Genomic DNA, 21,582 nt, shown 5'->3' on the forward strand with positions numbered 1-21,582 from the left:
ATTGGGGCAGGGAGCACAGGCGGGGACATAACACAGCTCCTGTCATCAAAAAACTTCATCTTTTTATTAATGCATTGGAAAAAAAATAGACCAGTTCTTTGCCTTTGGTGACCTTTAACAGAAACATGAGAAATGCATTTGAGGGGTCTTGGCTTGGTCCGATTGCAGTGTAGACAACTGGCTTGCCAATACCCAGAGCTGACTGGGGTGTCTTAAGCTACCCAAGATCACCTGAACAACACATCTGACTTTCCAAGTGCCCTCCTTTCTGGGTGATCAGTCCATTTAAGCTAGCACACATACTTTGCCTCTGGGGGTCATAAGGAAAAGAAATCTTGTTTCCCTCTTTCTGTGTTTTCACCTTTCCTAGCAGATTTTCTGCAAGCCTGGGACAAGGGCATGAGTTTGCCCTGCCCTGTGCCCATGCTGTTAATGGATAGGAATCACTAGACAGGTTACGCAGCCATCAGAAGCCGTATACGCACACACACATATATATAAAAAAACATTTTTTCCTGGTTATCTACACTTTAAATAAAGCTAATGTTAAATAGCAGGATATTACTTTGCATTTCAAAACCTATTGCAACAGAGGAACCCCAAGGAAACCCGCTCTGAAGAACTTCACCATCATTTACAGCCGGCATGGGGATGCAGAGCAGCATCCTCTAGTCTCTGACAGACCCACTTTCGGAGGGCAGCCCTTCAGACTTCCTCCACTCTGCCAGGCGCTGCTTGAACCATTTCTGGAGGAAAAAAAACAGAGATTGAGTGCACTGAGCTGAGCGAACCCTCAGAATAACCTTGCTGAAGGTGCAGATGTAGGCAGCACATGGGCCGGGGCGGGGGGGACTGGTGGGACTGCTGCCTTGTGGCAAGGCACTGCACTGTTCCCAGGCAGTACCGGCAGCAGGGCAGCTGCACCTGACTGAACGGTCTTCTTACCGATGTGTGCACCTCTTTCAAACTCATTTCTCTTGCTCATTTCAGACTTTGATGGCATAGGTCAGTACTCATTTTATTGCTGTGAGTTCAAGTTTTTCTTGCAAATGGGGTAAGAGATTGGCTAAGGAGCAGCCGCTTCAGAAAGGATGAGATGGACAACACAGTGGCTCTCAACACATTTAACGGCAAATAGATTTTTAAAAATAGGTTAAAAATTACAGAATCATAGGATAGTTTGGGTTGCAAGGGACCTTGAAGATCATCCAGTTCCAATGCTCCTGCCATGGGCAGGGAAACCTCCCACTAGATCAGGCTGCCCGAGGCCCCATCAAACCTGGCCTTGAACACCTCCAGGGATGGGGCAGCCACAGCTTCCCTGGGCAACCTGTGCCAGTGCCTCACCTCTCTCCTAGTGAAGAAATTCCTCCCTATGTCTAATCTAAATCTGCCCCTCTCCAGTTTATACCCATTCCCCCTCATCCTATCACTCCATGCCCTTATAAAAAGTCCCTCCCCAGCTTTCTTGTAGCCCCTTCAGGTTCTGGAAGGTCACTATAAGGTCTCCTCGGAGCTTTCTCTTCTCCAGGCTGAACAACCCCAACTCTCTCAGCCTGTCCTTGTCTGGGAGGTGCTCCAGCCCTCTGATCATCCTTGTAGCCTCCTCTGGACCCGTTCCAACAGCTCCGTATCCTTAGTGATATTATCTTAGTCTTCAAGCAACATGCATGGCTACACTATTCTGTAGGAACTTAGCATCTCTCAGCCAACTCCCAGAGCTGCTGATGCCACTTCACCGTAGCCGCAGTTTCAAATGTTAGGTAAAATGCAGCTAGATATAGCCATACTACCTCCGTAAGAAGAGACGTACAACTCATGCATCGGAAGAACAGCTCAGCCTTTTGTTTGGGAATGTGCCTGTGATTCACTTTGTTGCTGCTCGTTTTGTTGCTATATTAGCTCATGGCTATTTTTGAAGCTATTGTGGTCTGTAATGATACAAATGCTGTGCTCTCTACAAGTGGCGCTCGCATTAGCGCTGCCTTGGACCACATCCAGTCAGATGATTGCCTGCCTAGCCTCCTCCCAAAAATTTCACTTCCTATCCTAAACCATCATCTGCTGTTGACTCAGTACATCTTTGTGTCTCATTTTTACTAATTTTTTTATCAAAGTGGATGCTATATCTAGCTGATAAAGCGTTCCAGATGTCAAGGGTGATGATTCTGTGTCCTACGCAATGCAGGCACTTTGCAGCTCACCATCCCAGTCTCAGTCCCCTCCCTAACATGACCTTCAGATCTCTAGGACCACTCTGGATTCGTGGAAAAATATGAGTATCAAGGAAGATTTTAAAGCATCTCCAGAGGTGTCTTGGGCATCAATGACTTATGTTTATGACTTGCTTTAGGGAAAAAAAAAATGAGGCAGTGCTGCTTCTGAGGAGGAAAAGGTATTTCAGGGGTGCTGCCTGCTTGCTGCCTCAAACAATCGGTGATGCCTGCCCATCACCAAAGCACAGGGAGGGATCTCCTTTTCCACTCCAGCCAAGAACGTCAGTGCAATGGATGTTACACCAATACTCTTCCCTGGAACAAGCTAAATGCTGGCATTGGCTACTCAGCTCTCATATTCCTTTGGTTTTGCCCAAGAAGAGCCAGGCTTGGCCGCTTTCAGCAAAATGCTACTTTTCTCCACCCATCAGTGCTGCAGTGGGTCTAGTAGCTTATAGAACACCTACGTGAGAAATGGCTGCACCACAACCTGAAGGAAATCGGGAAGGAGCTGTTTGCTTTTGAAGTTCAGGGCAGCCTGCAGGTAGCCAAATGGAGCACAGGGCTCAGTGGGAGCCCCAGACAGTGGCAGCCTGTCCCAGCACCAGGACGTTTGGAGGCATCTGTCTCCTGGAGAGGCTGACAGACTTACCCAAGATATGGGCTTGGGGACATTGAAAGAGCTAACTGTGGCGAAGGGGAGTGTACACAGCCTGAGCGTGTCCCACAGCACATCTGCAGGTGTTCCATTTATCTGGATAACAAGTCTTACAAGGAGCAGCTAAGGGAGCTGGGGTTGTTTAGCCTTGAGAAGAGGAGTCTGAGGGGAGACCTTATTGCTCTTTACCACTACCTGAAAGGAGGTTGTAGGTGCTGGCCTCTTCTCCTAAGTGACAGGGGACAGGACAAGGGGGAATGGCCTCAAGCTCCACCACGGGAGATTTAGGCAGGACATTAGAAAAAAATTTTCACAGAAAGGGTCATTGGGCACTGGAATGGGCTGCCCAGGGAGGTGGTTGAGTCACCTTCCCTGGAGGTGTTTAAGGCACGGGTGGACAAGGCGCTGAGGGGCATGGTTTAGTGATTGATGGGAATAGTTGGACTCGATGATCTGGTGGGTCTTTTCCAACCTGGTGATCCTATGATTCTATGATTCTATCCCATATCTGTTTTAAAATGACCGTAGTTTCTTCAGACTCTAAAGCCAGCAGTGGTTTGGGCACCTGAGACTGTCAGAAATGGGTTGGAAGGAAAGCACGGGATGCACGGTTGTACATTCAGGGCTCCGCAGCCATCCAGCTGGGGCGTGCTCTTGTTCTGACTGCGGGAAGCACGAGCCTGGTCTCCGAGCCTGTGCTGGAAAAAGGGGTCCTAGGCATGGAGGGGTGGGATGCAAGGATTCTGCTAGGGCACAGGACAGCTGTGCAGGAGGCCACGGCTGTGGGATGAAGGAGCTGGCATCACAAGGGAAGGGGTTTTGGGAGTGCAGGATCAGGAACGTGTGGGGTGCAAGGAGGTGTGGTGGTGCAGCAGAGCTTTGCGGGTGCAGTGTGGGGTTATAGAGGGGCAGAAGAGATGTGTGGGTGCAGCCTGGGGTCCCATAAGGAGTATGTGGGGTGCAGAGTGGTGCAGGGAGTGCAAATAGGGAGCACATGGGGCACAGAGGGGTGCAGGGGGTGCAGTAGGAAGCATGGGGTGGGACAAAAAGAAGCCACAGGGTACGACAGAGAGACAGGGACAGGATAGGCAGGAGTTGTAGTGGGAGTGTGTGGGGCACAGAGGCAAACATGGGGAGCAGGACTGGTGCCAGATCAGGGTCGAGGGGCACACACTCACCAGAGTTTGCTCCTCAGAGAGCCCAGTCTCGGCTGCGATGAGGCACAGCGTGGTGGGGTCAGGATGCTTGTTCACTTTGCAAAAGTTATACTCCAGGATCTCCAGCTGCTCCTCTGTCGGAATCACTGGCTTCTCCGTAGCCATCTCCTCCTGGGCTATGGGGCCAGGCACTGCAGAGAGGGACCAGCATCATTGCTCAAGCTGGGAGTGGCCAGTGGGACCACACTTGCTGAGCCCCAGATTTGCCGTCCCTGTCCCCACCAGCTGTCCCCTCTCTGGTGGCCTCTGGCTGCAGCAGCGCAAAGCTGCTTTCCCAAAGGCATGCCAAGTTGCTCAGCCAAGAACCCCAGCCGCACCCCCTGCACTCCTGCCTCATTTTCTCTGCTGTGACGACCACATGCCAACAGCACCCAGCTGAGCTGTCTCACCATCCTTAGTTGGAAGGAAACTGTAGCCTGGACTCTGCTGAGTGCACCCCTGTTGCTGTATTTATAGCCACTGCGACTCCTGTGGGGACGATTCCTGTTTACAGCCGTATTTAGGCTTGGGCGTCACTTGGGAGTGATGTCACAGCAACGGGTGTGTTAGGGGGGGTTAATTTAAAGACATTAATTAAAAAACATTATTTGTCCTCTGGGTGAGGGGACAGTATCTGGCATACAGCCTAGTAGTGTTGGTCTTGGTTTTTTTTTTTTTAATCCTTCTCCCCAGCCATCAGGCAAGTTTGTGCAGGGGAATCACAAACCAGAGGATGCAGGATCCTTTGAAAGTGTGGGCTCGGACCCAGCAATCACTCCATTTCTCCTTCCTGATCAATGTCCTGGTCCTCCTTCTAGCAGCATGGCCAGACATCACACAGCGCTGGCAATAAGCAGGTGAGTTGCTGTGTATTTACTAATATTTAATGTTATCACGCACAGGCATAAACAGTCATATTGTTCCTGAGCAAGGCTGAACTGTTTGTTTCTTTCTTGGTGTATAAATGAAAGGTCAGTAGCCTGCGCGTATCCGTTGCCCAAGTGAATCATAGAATTATAGAATCACCAGGTTGGAAAAGACCCACTGGAACATCGAGTCCAACCATTCCTGTCAATCACAAGTGCTCACTGCCTTCAGTTGCGATCGGTCCTGGATGGTCCCAGCAATGGCAGAAGCAAGGACCCCGCATTCTCCTCCAGTGGAATGTTTTGTTCTACTTGTGCTTTGCACGAATCTCTGGCAAGCAAAGCAAGTAAGTACACCTCGGGTAAGTCCCATACATCTCTTCTGCAGGGCTCCAAGCTTGCTCCTGTGTAGCAAAGGGTCAAGCCTGCCAATCTGGTCAGCTAAAACACGAGGCGTTGCCCCCACAAAGCATGCAGAAGTCCCTTGGCACTGAATCATCTTGGTGTTTCCGAAACCAAGCTGTGGGGTGTGGGCGGGGAAGGAGCTGGATGCAAAAATGTGGCCTTTCTTGATCTTCTCTCTTGCTGTCCAAGCTGCCTGGCCTGTCTCTATCAGGCAGGCTGTTTGGTGTTGCTGGCTGTCCAGTGCTATCAAGAGCCCTTGTCCCACCACGGGACTCCTCTGGGCCGTCCACTCCCCTCCTGAGCTGCAGGCCTGCGCTGCCTCCACCTTGCTGTCCAGTTTCTCCTTTGCTTCGGCTCTGGGGTATAACCTAGGCTGACCTCCTACTGTGTGGCTTTAAAGCCAACTGCTTTCATGGTTGATGGAGAACTTGCCTTAACCCACTCAGTACCTTGGTGTGTACCGAACACCCCGTGGCTCTTCTTTGCTGACAGCTCTGCTGGGATCAGGCTCAGCTCCAAAACCAAATTGCAGAGCACCAGGTCTCTTATCCATGAGAGGATGGAGAGATCTTCTTTGGGCTTCACCTCAAAAAGCAAAGGCGCCACTGAGCCTCGTCTGCAGGAAGTTGCCAAAGGATCCTTTGGCATTTGAGTAGGGGCTTATAAATAGACCAGGACTGGTTGTGAAACAGCCCTTTCTGCTTGAGTCTCTTGGTAAATAGTGATTGTAACACAGTGGTTGCATAAGGCTGGAGCACCTCTGAGTGCAATGGGGTGTGCTGGTAGATGGTATCATCCACCACTCTGGATGGACTGAGAAAAGACCATCTTTAACTCCAGGTGCTGCAAGCCGAGCTGGCCTTGTCCACAGAGTGTTGTGGCCACAAGTACATGGCAGCAGCTGCCTGGGCTTTCCTGGCACCAGCTCAGTTCAGAGGTGGCCTTATCAGAAGAGGGCAGACAAAGTTCAGTCCCTCATGCATGTAAGCTGGTGGGAGCCAGACGAATGCTGCTTACCTGGCTGGAGGCCCTCTGGGGCTACCTTGGGCATTAGGAGACCTCTGGGAGTGGTTCAGGGTGAGAAGGAGATCTTCTGGACCTGAAGTGCTGCTCTCCTGGACCTGAAGTGCTGCTCTCCAGCACTGCGGCCTCTAGACTTTCCATGATGCCTAAGTGCAGATGAGGCCAGGCTTGGGCCACAAGTCCTTCTCCTCCTTGATCAGCACCCCATGCCTGCTCTGAGCCATCTGCCCTTCTCCTAGAAAGCCCAGTCACTGCAGGACTCCCCATCACCTCTGGATCATTCATCTAGCCACCAGCAGCAACATGTCCTGGCAGTTTATAGATCATTGTTAGCAGCCTGCTGCATTAATGTGCCTTAATGTGTGTGCATGGAATTGCTTAGGGAGCACGTGCTTCAGCTTTCATGTTTCATCTTCACAGCTGTTTCTGTTTCTGATTATCTCTAGGCTCCTGAGGCATTTCCCTGTAGGACACAGTATATTCTACCTGCTGGCAGCTCAGGGTGCCCCAGCACACAGGTCGTGATGTCTGATTATTTTCCTTTTTGATAGGAATGGTTGGACTCGATGATCTGGTGGGTCTCTTCCAACCTGGTTATTCTATGATTCTATGATTCTATGATTCCTTTGCCTCCCCTCTACCCCAGCTCTGAGGGAGAACCTTTCCTACCTTGTAAGGCTGTGAGATGGTTTTCAGGAAAAATCAAACCCCTGAGGGTTCTGGAGGGCTTTGCAGGTCTCCCCACCTCACTCTGCTGGGCTCTGGAGGTTTTCAGGAGCCATGTGGTCCTGTGCAATGTGTGGTACCCAGTGCTTGGCACCTCTTGGGTGCTAAAAACTTAGGACTTGAGGTCACCAAGCATCCCTAAATGTCCTGATTGGCCATATCTGGACCACTGCCCTCCTACCCACCACTTCAGTGGAGCCCCATTTAAGCCCACGCCTGAAGCCCTCAGGCTGTACTGGACCACTCCCATGTACAGAGGAGGTGATTTTCTTGCTTACGTCTCTTCAAAGCTGGAGAAATACAGAGAATCACAACTGTTTTGCTCATCTGCTGAAAACCACCACTGCTTGCTGCTTTTTTTCCTGCCTAAATCTTTGCAGGCACTGGAAAAACAAAAGACTTTTCCAGTGCGAAGGATGTAATCTGTTTGGCTTTCAGAAAGCCTGGGGAGCTATGGTCATCACTCAAGTCTGTGAGCAGTCCCGTGCCCACTGCTGTTGCCCTTGGGCAGCATGGGGGTGGAAGTTCACCCAGGCAGAAATGACAATGCCAACTGCCTTGTCAAGGTGAAACCACAGCACCAGTGACACCTGCTCTGCCCTACGCATCAAGCTGAAGAGCCCCAGGGAGTTCACACTTTGTTCTGACTAACTGTTTTGGTTTTAGGTGGAGTAATGTGAGAGCAGCCACCACCTGAAGCTTGCAAGGGGTTTATGGGTTGCCTGGACTGCAAGCGTGTCCTGCCATCGATGCAGCGTTCATGGAGGATGTGCAAACCGCACCTGGTGCTCTTAGCGTGGCTGATGGGGTATTGAAATGCACCGTTTCAGAGAGAGAGGACAAAAGGCAATGCCCGGGGGACAGGTTGCAGCAAGGGAAATTCTTATTAGATATTGGGGAAAAAAAACCCCTTCATAGTGTGTGTGGGTCCAACATGGGGACAGGGACCAGATAGTTGTGGGCACCTCCGTACCTGGTGATCTCTAAAAATCAGCTGGACGAGGCTCCGAGTGTCCTGACCTAGATGTGAGGTAGGAGCAGTGTGGTGGAGAGAGACCTCCCTCCACAATTGTACTGCCCACGTCCCATGCTTGCACCCAGCTTCCCAGAGACCCCCTGGGGTTACCAGCTCTGGTCTGAGGCTGCAGAGGACATCACTCTGTCTTCCAGCGTGCCAGCCCAGCATTGCTAGTGTGGTCAGCATTTACTATCCTGGCAGAAACCAGCTACTTTTCCAGAAAAGACATGATCTCTGTTTGCTCAGCTTTGCTTTTTTTTGAATGGCAGACACAATAGCTGCCTGGCTGTGCAGCTTTCTAGTGATTGAAGCCCCTGGAAAACCCTGTGAGCAGTAGCTCCTGCCCAGGTGATTGGGTCCCATAGCCCCCACTGGACTTCTCGACCCCTTCCCCAGAGCTCTTTGCACTGTCAGGGATGGGATACGACTGAAGGCATCTGCATCTGGGTTGAGCTCGCAGCTATTTCCTGCCGCTGCACAGATCAAAATAGCAGTTCTCGGTGCAAACGAGCCCTCCTGCCTTGCCTTGTTCTGCTGTAGAGCCATGTCCTGTCCTGAGCTTTGCTTGGCCCTCCTGCTGTGGGGTGGCTGTGGATGACATTAACCAGCATGGTGCACAGGATAAGGTGGGACCGAGGCTTTAAAAATAAACAAGGCTCTGCCGTCAGTAAGGAAAAAGCACCTGCCACGCATCCTGTAAACTACCAGTGCAGCCTTTTAGAAGATAATATCGGATGAGAACAAAGCAAACAAGAGCACAGCAGCTGCTGAATCAGAGGCAAGTCCCCATGGTACCCCCAGCCTGGGGTCTCTGCTCCTCTCCCTGCTGCAGGGATGAAGCTTTCCCACCACATCCCTGCTGGATGCTGCTCCCACCTCCCCAGCATCAGCAAGTGCAGTCCAGCTCCTCCCTCCATGCCCCCACCATTCTCGAGTGCAAATCCACCCCAGCACCCCCAGCTCAAACCCTGTGCTTACCTGGAGCTGGCAGGGACCAGAAGAGTGTAAAACAAGAACCCTGCAGGTCCTTAGGTGGCTGCTTAAATAAGTATCTGTGCGTGTGTGACAGGCGGGGACCTGAAAAACCTGCCGCAAATCACAGGAGCTCCTGGGATCCACAGGCACTCTCTGGGCTGGTAATTCAGGTTTGGCATTCGCTCTCCTTGGCAGGGCTCAACGCATGGTTGTAGGCGCTGCGGGGCTCTTCGGATGGGGGACACGGGGAGTGCCGCGCTCTGGTTTGGGGGACGCTCTCCTGCTGGCCCCAGATGAGGGCTGCTGGGGCTGTTTTCTGCGCGGGTACAGGAAGGGTGATGGCAGGGTTTGACGGAAACCACGCTCCTCTAGCCATTCATCTGCGCTCCAGCCAAGCCTGCCTGCCCCTCTGGGGGTCCTGAGACCCCCACCACTGTCCCCTTGGCCAGGCTACCACCAGCTCCCCTGCTGTGGGGAGCCCTGCTCCTGGCTTTGCTGATGGAGCGGCTGGGACAGGGTTGGCTTCTTATCTCACTTTAGTTCCTTGCAAATGGTTTGTCCAGGTTTCCTGACTCTGCTGTTGCTTCAGTCAGTCCTGTGATCCCGCCAGGCTGAGTCTAAGGGCAGGAATGGGACCTGGATCTGATCTGCTTGCTGCAGCCCAAGCACCCTCAGAAGCACAGGGCAAGAGCTGGGATGGAGATGGGGATGGGGAGAAGGACAGGGCACCCTCTTCCACCAAAGACCTGTACTTTTCTTGATTTAAGAGCCTGCAGTCCCCAGGGGGTGGGCTGCAAGCACTAGGCAGCAGCTTAAAAACAGGCATCTTGTGGGGTGGGGTGCAGTGTGGAGGAGCTGATTTTTCTCTCAGTTCGCAGGCAGCTGGAAGGGGATGGTGGAAAATCAGAGGGGCTGGATAAAAGGCTCATGAGAAACTGAGTAGAGATTGCAATGGCTGAGGTATCTGCCAGAGCAAAAGGAAAACTGGCACTGGATGCGAAAGAGCTAGCTGGAGCCAGGGGCAGGGAGCCCTGTCCCTGTGGAGAAGTGGCTGGACAAACCCAGGCAAGAAACCTGCCATGTGTTTAGGAATGAGCCAAAACCATCCTGAAGGTTGAGTGGCTCTATAATGCGGGGGGAGACACAGGCCAAGTCAAGGGGATTGTGCAGAGATCTGTGCCAAAGGACAGACACACTGGTGCCAATTTTCCTACCAGGATGATGTTGATCAAGCATGAGTGGTTTTGCTACAGGAATAGCTCACTCGTGGCTATCCTGGCCTCACTGCCTGATAAACCAAGCGGTGCTGTTCAGTGGCTGTTCAGAGAAGATTTTTGGGAGAAGTCTTGATCCTGCTTGCCTTGGGTAGGCACCCAGCCAAGTGGATATGCCCTGTTTATCACTGGTGCTAAGCAACAGGAGCATGAGTAGCGGTGGGTGGGGGCAAGCAGGTTGGAAATGCCTCTAACGGGATGGCACCCACAGCCGCAGCTGGGGGAATCGGGGTACATTCAAGGCAGCTGGAGCAGACCCTGCAGCAGACAGACAGCCCTGGATTTCAAACCCAGTGTGAGAACTCCAGGCAGAAGCCCTTCATTGCGTACTGCCATGTGCTTGGGGGAGCTTTAGTGGGTATTGCTACTTACCTGCCCCATGCCTATGCTCTGCAGTGGCACCTGCTCTTTTCCACCCTTGGAGACAGGACAGATGGGAAGGTACTCTGGCCCAGAAAGATTTTATTACATTCGTGTGCTGTCTTTTATTTTTCTTTATGCATGTGCCTCAAGCATTGCAAAATGTGAGTAACCTGGCCTGCAGGAACAGGGTCGGCTCTCTCTTCCCTTGTTTATTACTGTCAAAAGTCTTTCATGTGGAAAAAAACCCTTTTCCCTTAGCCTGTGAACCCAGCCCAGACTTGCATGGGGAGTGCTGGCAGTGACGTGTTTCAGGCTGAGACACGTTGGTGAAATGGCTTCAGAGCTACCGGGAGTCCCACAACGACAGTGTGAAAGTCACGTCATGAATCTGTCTGTATCTGGCTGGCAAATGCTAATGCTTTTCTGATCCTGAAATCTTTTAGGTGTCATTTATCCTCCTGGGAAAGGGTAGGAGTATTGTTGGAGTTTAAGTCTCACTTGGTATGATGATGAGATCCCGGCTCCAGAGGATGTCCCTTTGTCAGGAAAGTTAGATTAAATAGAAAAAAAAATGCAGGGTGCATTCAGGCCCATCATAGAGCTTTCCTCCCTACAGAGGAAGACACACAGCTGTCATGATGTGCATTTGACAGTTTTGCAGGATACGGTGGCATCGCAGTGAGGAGTTGGCAGCTGCAGCCTTTGTTCAGCATCCCACTCCTCTGGACCCCTCTTGCAGAGTCTTAAATATCATCCAGTGCTCACACTACAGCAACACGTTGTGGGGGGCACTGGACATTCAGCTCACGGCTATCCTGGCCCAAATGTTGTCCCTGTAGGGCTGCACAGAGACAGGATGGAAAAAAGATGAAGAGGAGAAGGGTCCATCCCTGGGGCCAAGATGCCAGTCAGCACCCCAGCAGCTCTGCTGAAGCCCCAGGGTGCAGGAGGAGTAGCCAATGCTTGGTGTAGCTCTTGGTTGGGTCCTTCCCTTCTGCTCAGCCCTGTTGGGGGCTGTGGGGTGGCTCTGGGGTAGCTCCTGTGGGGCCCTGCTCCTGCCAGCAGCTGCCAAGCACCCCTGAAACCTGGTGGAGCCTACAGGCTCTGGCCCCTCCCTGAGCTCCTCCAGACCAGGGTAACCCCTGCACCTATGCTGAACCCACAGGCATCAGGGTTTCCTCAGGAGGGTGATTTACAGAGGTTATCCCCTTAATTGCATGACTATACATGCCGGAAGAGGGTTATACCCCTTTGATCACAAGGTTATACCTGCTAGAAGAGGGTTATACCCCTTGGATCGTGTGGTTATAGCTGCCAGAAGAGGGTTATACCCCTTTGATCGCATGGTTATAGCTGCTAGAAGAGGGTTATACCTGGTAGGTACAAGGCATGCTGCTGGCAGCCTCCAGGTTGTTTCTGTGCAGCCTGTGCTGTGATATAACCCAGCACCAATCCTAAATGCACAAGCACCTCAGCACTGCGAAACCATAGTGCTGCATTATGTAGCACTAACTCTTGGGCTACAAAACAAGAATAGGGCTGAGAAAGCCATGAAAGCGAGTTAAACTGGTGAGGATTGAAAAAAATCTAACAACCCCACCACCACACGTGCAAATTGCCTGGGTTTGGTGGTGCGTTAACATGCCGACAGTCACAAGGGCTTTGAACACCACCAGGGATGGGTCACTCACAACTCCGGGCAACCTCTTCCAGTGCATCACCACCCTCATGTGAAAAATTTCTCTCTAATATCTAACCTAATCTCTGCTCTTTCAGCTTAAAACTGTTCCCCCTCATCCCATCCCTGCAATCCCTGGTAAGGAGCATCCCACATCTTTCCTGTAGGCTTGCTTTGTTTTAAGCACTGGAAGGTGGCTATAAGGCCTCCCTGGAGCCTTCTCTTCTCCCAGCTGAATAACCCCAACTCTCTCAGCCTGTCCTCACAGCAGAGGTGCTCCAGCCCTCGGATCATCTTCATGGCCCTCCTCTGGACTCACTCCAACAGATCCATGTCTTTCCTGCACTGAGGACTCCAGAACTGAATATGCTATTATAATTCTTGGTGCAGCTATTTTCTAACCATACATAATTTCATGCTGTTGCTCTCCAGGTAAATTAGGGTTTTGATATGCCAGGTCAGTGCTACCTTAGCTGCACCAAAGAATTAAAAAACTTGTCCTTTCTATTTGTTCCTGACTTAGAAGATCCAGAATGGATCCACTTTGGCTGGATATGAGAACATCAAATTGCTAAACTGTGTATGTAAATGATACTATGCAACACAATGTGTCCTCTAAAATTGTATCAGAATATACTGCGGTTCCCTTTGACAAATGAAAAATTCAGGGTATTACTTACTTAGATCAGCAATTTTCACCCTATAGACTATTGACCGCCTAGGTCTCCAAAGGCTGCTAAGAAAAGCAAGCCTTAAATAATCTATGCTGGAGTTCACACTTCTCCTGGAAAATGGAAGAGAAACAAATATAATACAAAAAATATTCCAGTTGGTAAATATTAAAACTGTCTGCAATGGGATCTTTTGATACTGAGTGATGGACTGACAAAAGATGTTAAAAAATGCAAACAAGAAAACTATATCTAGCTATTTTAAACAGGGATGAGCTCTAGGTTAGCTGTTAATGAACAGGAAAGATTGTGGAGCCATTATGGGGGGGTTTGTGGAAGCTGTTGTTCGATCACCCAAAGCAGTCAAAAGTCAAATAGACTGTTGGGCATTACTGTAAATAAATAAATTAAAAAAAGAAAATCTAGATAGAGATGCAGTGTGTCAGCATCCTGAATATTACAAAAAGCCTTGCTCACTCCATCTTAACCAGAGGGCACTATTTCTGTACAAAGAGATGAAGTGAACAAGAATTCTTCAGCTTAGTACAGATGGGAAATGTTAAAGCTACATAAAATCACTAAAAACATGGAGAATTCATGGAACAAAAGACCACAAAGAGCTGATAAATGCAAAGATGTCGACACTAGCCTTGGCTCAGAACCTCTCTAAGCACAGCCTGCCAGCAACTGGGGAGCTGCAGAGGAGCATCACTTGGTATTTTGCTGATCTCTGTGCATTTTGGGGCTGCGTGGGGGAGTTGCAGACATGGGGGTTCTGCCCCGGGTTTGGTGCACCTGCTTGGGCACTCACCAGATAGCACCTCAGGCTGCACACTCACCTCGCCACCGGAAGACTTTTGCCACAAATATTTAGTCTAGGAGGCAAATATTACAATAAAGCTGAGAGTCATGGTCAATGCCACAGAAGCGAGAGAGTTTCCTCCACCCAGCAGGGTCCTGCAGAACATTAGCAGAGCCAGCTGCTCACTTATCCGCGAGGGACAGCTGTGTGACTTCTGCCAGTGACCCAGCGGCAGTTCTCCTGCCCTCCCTCTCACAGGCCTGCCAACAGCTTGAATTCCATGCAAGACTTTGAGGGAATACTCAAGCACGGAGAGCCAGGAGAAGTGTGCGATGATTTTATTCAGGACAGCAGGTCCTCCCACTTCTGTGGTTCACGTCAGGGCCATGCTGTGTGTGCTGTTGGCGCTGCAGTCTCCAGTGGATGGAAACGCCTTGTTGGAAAAGCTCTTTCACAGGTGAGCTTCACAACAAAACAGCAAGGAGCCTGGCAGCAGCAAGAATATAAGCAAGGAGCCTCAGGCAGGGCAAACGGCAGCCTTTCGAGGGTAGCCAACATCAAAGGCATTGCTGTGCCATATCTGCTTGTCATTTGGAGATGCTCACTCCCCACTGACCTGCTTATTTCACTCAGTTGTGCTGTATCAGTCACAGAGCATGAGCTTGTGAGGGCAGAATACGGCCATTTCTATATTTGTGGATGTCAATATCTGTCTCAACACACCCTCATCCCTGCTGGAAGTCTCTCAGTGGGACTCTGAGCTAAATAAACTATATTTCTTAATAGTTCTGTATTCCTTCATAGGCTTCAAAAGTACAAGTGGAAGTGCTCTACTACCTTCCTCCCCATCTTTGCTGTGAGAATTATCGGCATAGGTCCTGTGCTGGGGTCTACTAGGAGATGGAGGTGGGGAACCTCTGGTAGGATTGCTGCAAGATGGAGCAGGGCAGATGTACCAGCTCTGAAAGCCACGTGGGCACCTGCATGGTGCATCTCCCAGAAGTGTCACACAGACACTGTCACAGCTGATGGCAGGGAGATGAAGTGGATATTAATTGTGAAGAAGATGGAAAAGGTTGGAAAAGGAAGGGAAATGGCAGAGTGTTTTAAGGGGCATGAGTAAAAAAAGCCACTTCCATGACCCCTTGACATGAAGCTTAGCCACCAGGATATGGGGCTTTTTAATTTACCTGAATAAAGTTTCAAGAGCTGTTATAGCAACATCTTATGCACATGAGTCACAGAAAAACGTGTTCACAGATAAGAAATGCATTATTCTTAGAAAGACTCAGGTCCTACCTCAACGTGTGAATAGCTCAAACGACCACCCAAGACCCCTGAAGGAGTGGCAAGAGATGGGAGAGGAGACAAGGGATCTTCAAGTTGCCAATGCAGTACTCCTAGACTTATTCTCCTATGTGTGCTCATGAACTTTACTACTTTTGGCTCATACAAAGGGTTAGCAGTGCTGGAGGGTTTGCTACAACAGATCAATCCCTAATCAATAACTGCATCTCCTTCTCCTTTTCATTACAAAGCCAGTGAGAAATAAAGAGAAGTGCTGACCCCAAGAGGGAAGTTACTTGATTATCAAATGTTCTGGATTAGATTAAGGGAGGCACTAGGTCTGGATCTTTTCAGCCTAACTGCATGGATGCAGTGTTGGAGAAAATTCTTGCTACATACCTCACTGTTCTACTGACAGCTCTGCTGAAGTTCGCTCCTCTATGTAGAGAGAGAGAGAGGTTCAACATATGGGAAGCAACTGCCACTTCTTCTAGCACAGCCACCATGATGATAGTACACACCAACAAGGAAATTTTTTGGCAAAGTTTTGTCGCGATGTCTGGTTAAACTCTCTCTTTCTGGTCCAAATATCTATTTTGGAATATCAAAAGCAAAGGGAGGTTGTCTGGGCAGCCTTGGCTCACACCACTAAACGAAAGTAAAGGCAAGTTGGCCCAAGTCATGGGAGAACAGCTCACACTCCTGCTGCCTCCCAGCACACTGCAATCTGTCTGGATTCAAAACCCAACGAACAGTTTCCAACCCACGTTGACCTGCTCACCTCAGGTACCTTAGAAGGCTCAACTTGTTCACACTCTGGGGGACAATAGCACTGGCAATCTCCATACTTCAAGGGCCTCTTGCACAATGACCTCCTGCATTGTGCTGACAGTGGTTTGGAGGTTAAAACTATTCCACAAGACTCACACAAGTCTTCCCTCTCAAGCAACAGCTCAAAGCAGTGACAAAACTGCGCAGACAGTGCCAGAGCCGGTTGGCATCCTTCTCTACCACTCAAAGCACAAAGCTGAATTGTCACTTGGGACCATATTAGGGGTGGCACAGACATATGAGGTCTTCCACAATTGATACGTCAAGCACCTTTATAGAATCACAGAATCACTAGGTTGGAAAAGGCCCACTGGATCATCAAGTCCAACCATTCCTATCAATCACTAAAACATGCCCCTGAGCACCTCATCCACTGTCCTTTAAACACCTTCAGGGAAGGCGACTCAACCACCTCTCTAGGCAGCCTGTTCCAGTGCCCAATGACCTCTTCTGTGAAAAATTTTTTCTGATGTCAAGCCTGAACCTTCCCTGGCGCAGCTTGAGGCCATTCCCCCTTGTCCTGTCACTTGTCACTTGGGAGAAGGGGCCAGCTCCCTCCTCTCCACAACCTCCTTTCAGGTAGTTGTAAAGAACAATAAGGTCTCCCCTCAGCCTCCTCTTCTCCAGGCTAAACAACCCCAGCTCTCTCAGCCGCTCCTCATAAGACTTGCTCTCCAGCCCTTTCACCAGCTTTGTTGCTCTTCTCTGGACTCGCTCCAGAGCCTCAACATCCTTCTTGGATGACAAGTAGAAGATAGGAGACAGCTCTGACCCTAAAAGCAGCTCTGCAGTGATGGGCTATATACAAAGACTCACCCGATGTAGATCACTGCCACAGAGACTAGAGTATCATTTCCTCAATCAGCAAGTTTGTACAGTGGGTTTCAAAGTTCCTCTTACTTTCAGCACCTCTCACCAAATTTCAGGCTGTAAAATGCTATTTAATACTGTTCACTAGATCATCTGCAGACCATTGTTAAAAACCCTCCAGCCAGGGTTTAAAAATTCCAGCTACTGCAGCACAGAGAACTGATGTATCCCATGCCTATCAGGAGGCTGCATCAGTGCTGGTGTGCTATCATCCAAAAGTTCTTTGTAGAAAAGGCTAGATAATAAAGGTATGAAATGTATATTAAAATTTTGCTCCTGTGTTCCAAAATGAGTCATTTTGTCCTGCACAAAAAATACAAAAGCATCTCTTTTACAAGCTGGCAAGAGATGGAGTTTCCAAGAGATGCTTTCCAGAGAAGGGATGATGCCTTCACACGGTGCCAATTGTGTGCTTGAAATATAATGCAAGTCAGCAGATCCCAGGTGTAAAGGTGAAGATTGAATAGATAAAGGAATAAATTACTTGCTTTTTAATCACATACCATACTGTTTTACTGTTGTTTTACTGCTCGCATGTTGTTTTTTTAAATAGGGATGAGAAAGCAGCTGGTGAAGGACACAAGTATCTCTCTTGTTGGATGTTGTGGTATTGCCAGGAGACAGAAATGTAGATGCAAATACACCTGCTGTGATTTGATTCAATAAAACTTGCTAGTACACTACAAAAATTGGTTCCTCCTATGCTTACTTGCTAAGCTCTAAGTTCAGGCCCTTTGGGATCTGCAATTCTCTGATTGCTATCTAAGACATCACTGACATCTTAGGAGCTGCAGGAATGCTGGGCTCCTGGGGATGCTGAGCTGCTTGGCTGCTACAGGAGGCCCAAAAGATGGGGTGTCTGGGTCACAGTCCTGGCTCATTTACAGCCTTCCTCTTCCATGTACACATGTGCTCTTTTTAAGGCCTGACAACCCATGGCCACAAAAGGTTGCACCAGTTTGAACAGCAAAGTTGGAATTGTTGGAAAATTTATTTCACCAATGTCTTCAGATGCTGAGCAGAAATGAGAATTTCAGCACAGGCACATGAGGCAAGATCCAAAATTAACATAACCCTGTGACTGATCCCTCACAAGCCAAGTCTCTGAAGACTCCAGCATTCATCACTAAAGGGCTTGTGTCCATGCAAAGGTCTTTGGGATGAGGATGTCAGAGCTCTTGCCCAGTACTCAAAAGGCTGGGGCCAAAAGGTGAAGAATTTTCCATCTTCAGCCACCTCTGTTGCAGTGTTTAGAGTAGCATGGAGCTGTGAATACACAGAACAAAGTTACAAGTGGTGCAGAAAGCGAAATAATTTCCTTGCTCAACAGGATGTGATACACTAGAAGATTACCTACCCATTGCCTTTACTTGTGGCCACGCAATAATTTGACCAAATGTTACTTTAAAATGTGACGGACTGGCTGAGCTCTAACAGCTTTTTTCACTCTGCAAAATGGGAATGGAGCCATTCACAGACCATTTATTCGAGGCAGTGAAAGTAGGTAGCACTGTTTAGAGCTTCTGATATGGCTGCTCAGTGAAAAAAACTACTCTATGTTGTGTAAAATTGGCCACCTACACCTCCAGCTAAAAAAATCCAGTTCCCTTAGCTGTTCCTCATAACATTTGTGCTCCAGACCCCTCACCAGCTTCATTGCCCTTGTCAGGACATGCTCCAGCAACTTGATGTCCTTCTTATAGTGAGGGGCCCAAAACTGAACACAGTACTCGAGATGCAGCCTCACCAGCACCGAGTACGTGTCCCTACCACGTGGATTAGCCTTCTGGCACTGGTTTTCCTTTTTGAGGGTGAAAGCTTTCCGAGAGTGAAGTTTCCCACTGCACTGTGCGCCCATGCAGTTTGTTCTGTGCTTAGGTCTCTAAAATGTTCAATCTGTGTCAGCTGCCCACACCATTTTTGATACAATCCAGGATGCTGTTGGCCTTTCTTGGCCACCTGAGCACACTGCTGGCTCAAGTTCAGACAGCTGTTGACCAGCATCCCAAGGTCCTTCTCCACCAGGCAGCTTTCAAATCACTCTTCCCCAAGCTGGTAGTGTTGCATGGGGTTGTTGTGACTGAAGTGCAGGACCCAACACTTGGCCTCACTAAACCTCATACAACTGACCTTGGCCCATCGATCCAGCCTGCAAAGCCCTCCTGCCCTTGAGCAGACTGACACTCCTGCCTAGTTTGGTGTCACCTGTAAACTTGCTGAGGGAGCAATCAATCCCTTCATCCAGACCATTAATAAAATATTAAACAAGACAGGCCCCAACACTGAGCCCTGGGGATCACCACTTGTGACAAGACACCACTCGGATTTAGCTCTGTTCACCACAACATTCTGGGCTTGGCTATCCAGACAGTTTTTTACCCAGAGAAGAGTACACGTGTTCAAGCCATAAGCCGCCAGCTTCTCTGGGGGAATGTTGTGAAGACAGTGCCAAAGACTTTACTGACATTGAGGTATATATAACATCCACAGCTTTCCCTCATCCACTAGGTGGGTCACCTGGTCATAGAGGGAGACCATGTTGGTCACGTAGGACCTGCCTTTCATGAGCCCACGGTGGCTGGGCCTGATCCCCTGGTTGTCCAGCACATGCCTCGTGACTGCACTCAAGATGAACTGCTCCATAACCTTTCCTGGTACCGAGGTCAGGCTGACAGGATTGTAGTTCCCCTCACTGGGATTATTGTGTCCACATCTGGAATCCTCAACATAAGAAGGATATGGGGCTGTTGGAATGGGTCTAGAGGAGGGCTACAAGGATGATCAGAAGGCTGGAGCACCTCCCAGACAAGGACAGGCTGAGAGAGTTGGGGTTGTTCAGCCTGGAGAAGAGACGGCTCTGAGGAGACCTTATAGTGACCTTCCAGTACTTGAAGGGGCTATAAGAAAGCTGGGGACGGACTGTTTATAAAGGCTTTTCGTTATAGGTCAAGGGGGAATGGTTTTAAATCACAGAGGGGCAGATTTAGACTAGACATAGGGAGGAATTTCTTCACTAGGAGAGAGGTGAGGCACTGGCACAGGTTGCCCAGGGAAGCTGTGGCTGCCCCATCCCTGGAAGTGTTCAAGGCCAGGTTTGATGGGGCCTTGGGAAACCCAATCTAATGGGAGGTTTCCCTGCCCATGGCAGGGGGGTTGGAACTGGATGATCTTCAAGGTCCCTTCCAACCCAAACTATTCTGTGATTCTATGGAGGCGGAAGAGGTCAAGCTGGAGACCGCCCATGTGAGGCTCTGGGAGCTCATAGGGGTCAGGGGTGGGCAGGGGCATCAAGGGCAGAGAGGGCAGAGGAGGAAGCAGCTCCTGGGGGGTGGAGGCTTGGGGGGGATCTTTGAGGGTGTTTGGGGGGCATTCATGGGAAAAGGGGCAAGATGGGGTGGGGGGCGTGCGGGGAAGTGGTGGGTGGAGGATGGTGGTGATCAGGGGTGTGAGGGGATGTGGGCAAAGGTCATCAGAGGAAGAGGCCAAGATGTGCCTGGGAACGAGGGGAGTTCAGGTGGTGAGGAGGATTTGGGGTGTAGAGATGGGATGTAGAGGAAGACTGTGGGTAGGAGAGTGTAGAAAGAGGGAACACGGGGAATACCTAGAATAGAGAGCAGGAGGTAACTCTAGGAGAGTGAGTTGGAGGTGCTGGGAGTGTGGGCTATGATCAATGGGGTTTGAGGGTGTCCTTTTTTGGTTTTTTTCTTCCCTCTCTAATTTTTGCTAGTTGTTCCTGTACCAGTCTTAATAGGATTTGGTTTATTACGTAAAAATGGCTCAGAGATTGTCTAACCTCCTAAATGGTCTTCTGCTCTCCAAAGTTATGTGGAAATTACTTCAGAAGCTAACCCATAATTAGCTGATTTACCAACGTGCTTGAGCTTCTGCCAAATACATGGTCTGGGAGACAGCACCCTGCTGTACTTCCTTGTGCTCCATGAGACGACCTTAGACAGTGGGGGTCTTTAATTTTAAAAAATAATGCTTATTTTGCTTTTATTTTAATAACTCTAAACATTTGACAGCTTTAGAGAAATTTTGACAGTTTCACGAAGAAAAGCAGTTGTGTCTACTTTGATATTTTAAAACTGAGACTGGCCTACTTTCTAGGAAGAGTCCTTTAGCCAAAGTAATTATTGCAGAACAATTGTAAACAATACATTTATCCCTAGAGAAAGCAAGACATGTTCTTCCAGCTCCAGACTTTTGCCAGATGAAGGTCGTGAGCAGTTCAGAGTGAAAAGGTGCCATTTTTACTTACGCAAACCATGGAAGAAACAGAAATGAGTTGCTGGTCGGAGGTTGGTGTGGTTTAGTGCACTCTTGTGAACCCAGCAGATGCAGCAGGGAGGTCTTGCAAGCGATACTTATCCGGTCTCATGTGACACATGCTACAAGCAGAGATGATGGTGTTACACATTTCACACGTGACAGGCCATCCCCAGCTGCCAGCCTCCTTTATGAGATCTCTGGCCCCTGAGTGGCCATGTTTGATGTGCAACCACTCTAATAATTGTTCCCATTTTTCCTTCTCCTTTTCCCCAGCCAGAGTGGCTGGGCAGCTGAGCGAATCTACCTGATTATTTAAGATGTGGACTGGATGGTCTCCTCCTTGATGGACAGCCACCCACCCCACCACTACGGGTCTCTGTTTAGCAGCCTTTAGGATTTCCTCCCACATTTCTTTCTGCCAAACAGGCATCCAGTTCACCTTCCACTGGTT

At 49.5% G+C, this 21,582-nt stretch overlaps 2 protein-coding genes across 3 annotated transcripts in view; one reads left to right on the forward strand and one right to left on the reverse strand.

Annotated features, from left to right (window-relative positions):
- ARL9 (ARF like GTPase 9) overlaps window positions 1–21,582 on the forward strand; it is a 94,053-nt gene that overhangs the window by 18,965 nt on the left and 53,506 nt on the right. The window lies entirely within an intron of this gene.
- Window positions 43–9,327, reverse strand: HOPX (HOP homeobox). 2 transcript variants are annotated; one of them, XM_069855454.1, is made up of 3 exons: window positions 9,087–9,327; window positions 4,053–4,222; window positions 43–746 (listed from the first exon to the last, which is right to left on the reverse strand). In XM_069855454.1, the coding sequence occupies exons 2-3, from the start codon at window positions 4,194–4,196 to the stop codon at window positions 669–671; spliced, it is 222 nt and encodes a 73-aa protein (XP_069711555.1). In that variant the 5' UTR covers window positions 4,197–4,222; window positions 9,087–9,327; the 3' UTR covers window positions 43–668. The 2 variants fall into 2 exon arrangements, with proteins under 2 accessions (XP_069711555.1, XP_069711556.1); XM_069855455.1 differs by lacking the exon at window positions 9,087–9,327 and adding an exon at window positions 4,481–4,612.

Source organism: Phaenicophaeus curvirostris, chromosome 4 (genome assembly GCF_032191515.1).
Source record: "Phaenicophaeus curvirostris isolate KB17595 chromosome 4, BPBGC_Pcur_1.0, whole genome shotgun sequence".
NCBI classification, from domain to species: domain Eukaryota; kingdom Metazoa; phylum Chordata; class Aves; order Cuculiformes; family Cuculidae; genus Phaenicophaeus; species Phaenicophaeus curvirostris.

What these genes read in the sequence shown, in the direction of transcription:
- HOPX (XM_069855454.1), bottom strand. Translation starts at nt 4,196, where the DNA reads ATGGCTACGGAGAAGCCAGTGATTCCGACAGAGGAGCAGCTGGAGATC. An exon ending in TCTCTGAGGAGCAAACTCTG is followed by an intron (nt 747 to 4,052) that starts GTGAGTGTGTGC and finishes TTTTTCCTCCAG; the next exon opens with AAATGGTTCAAGCAGCGCCT.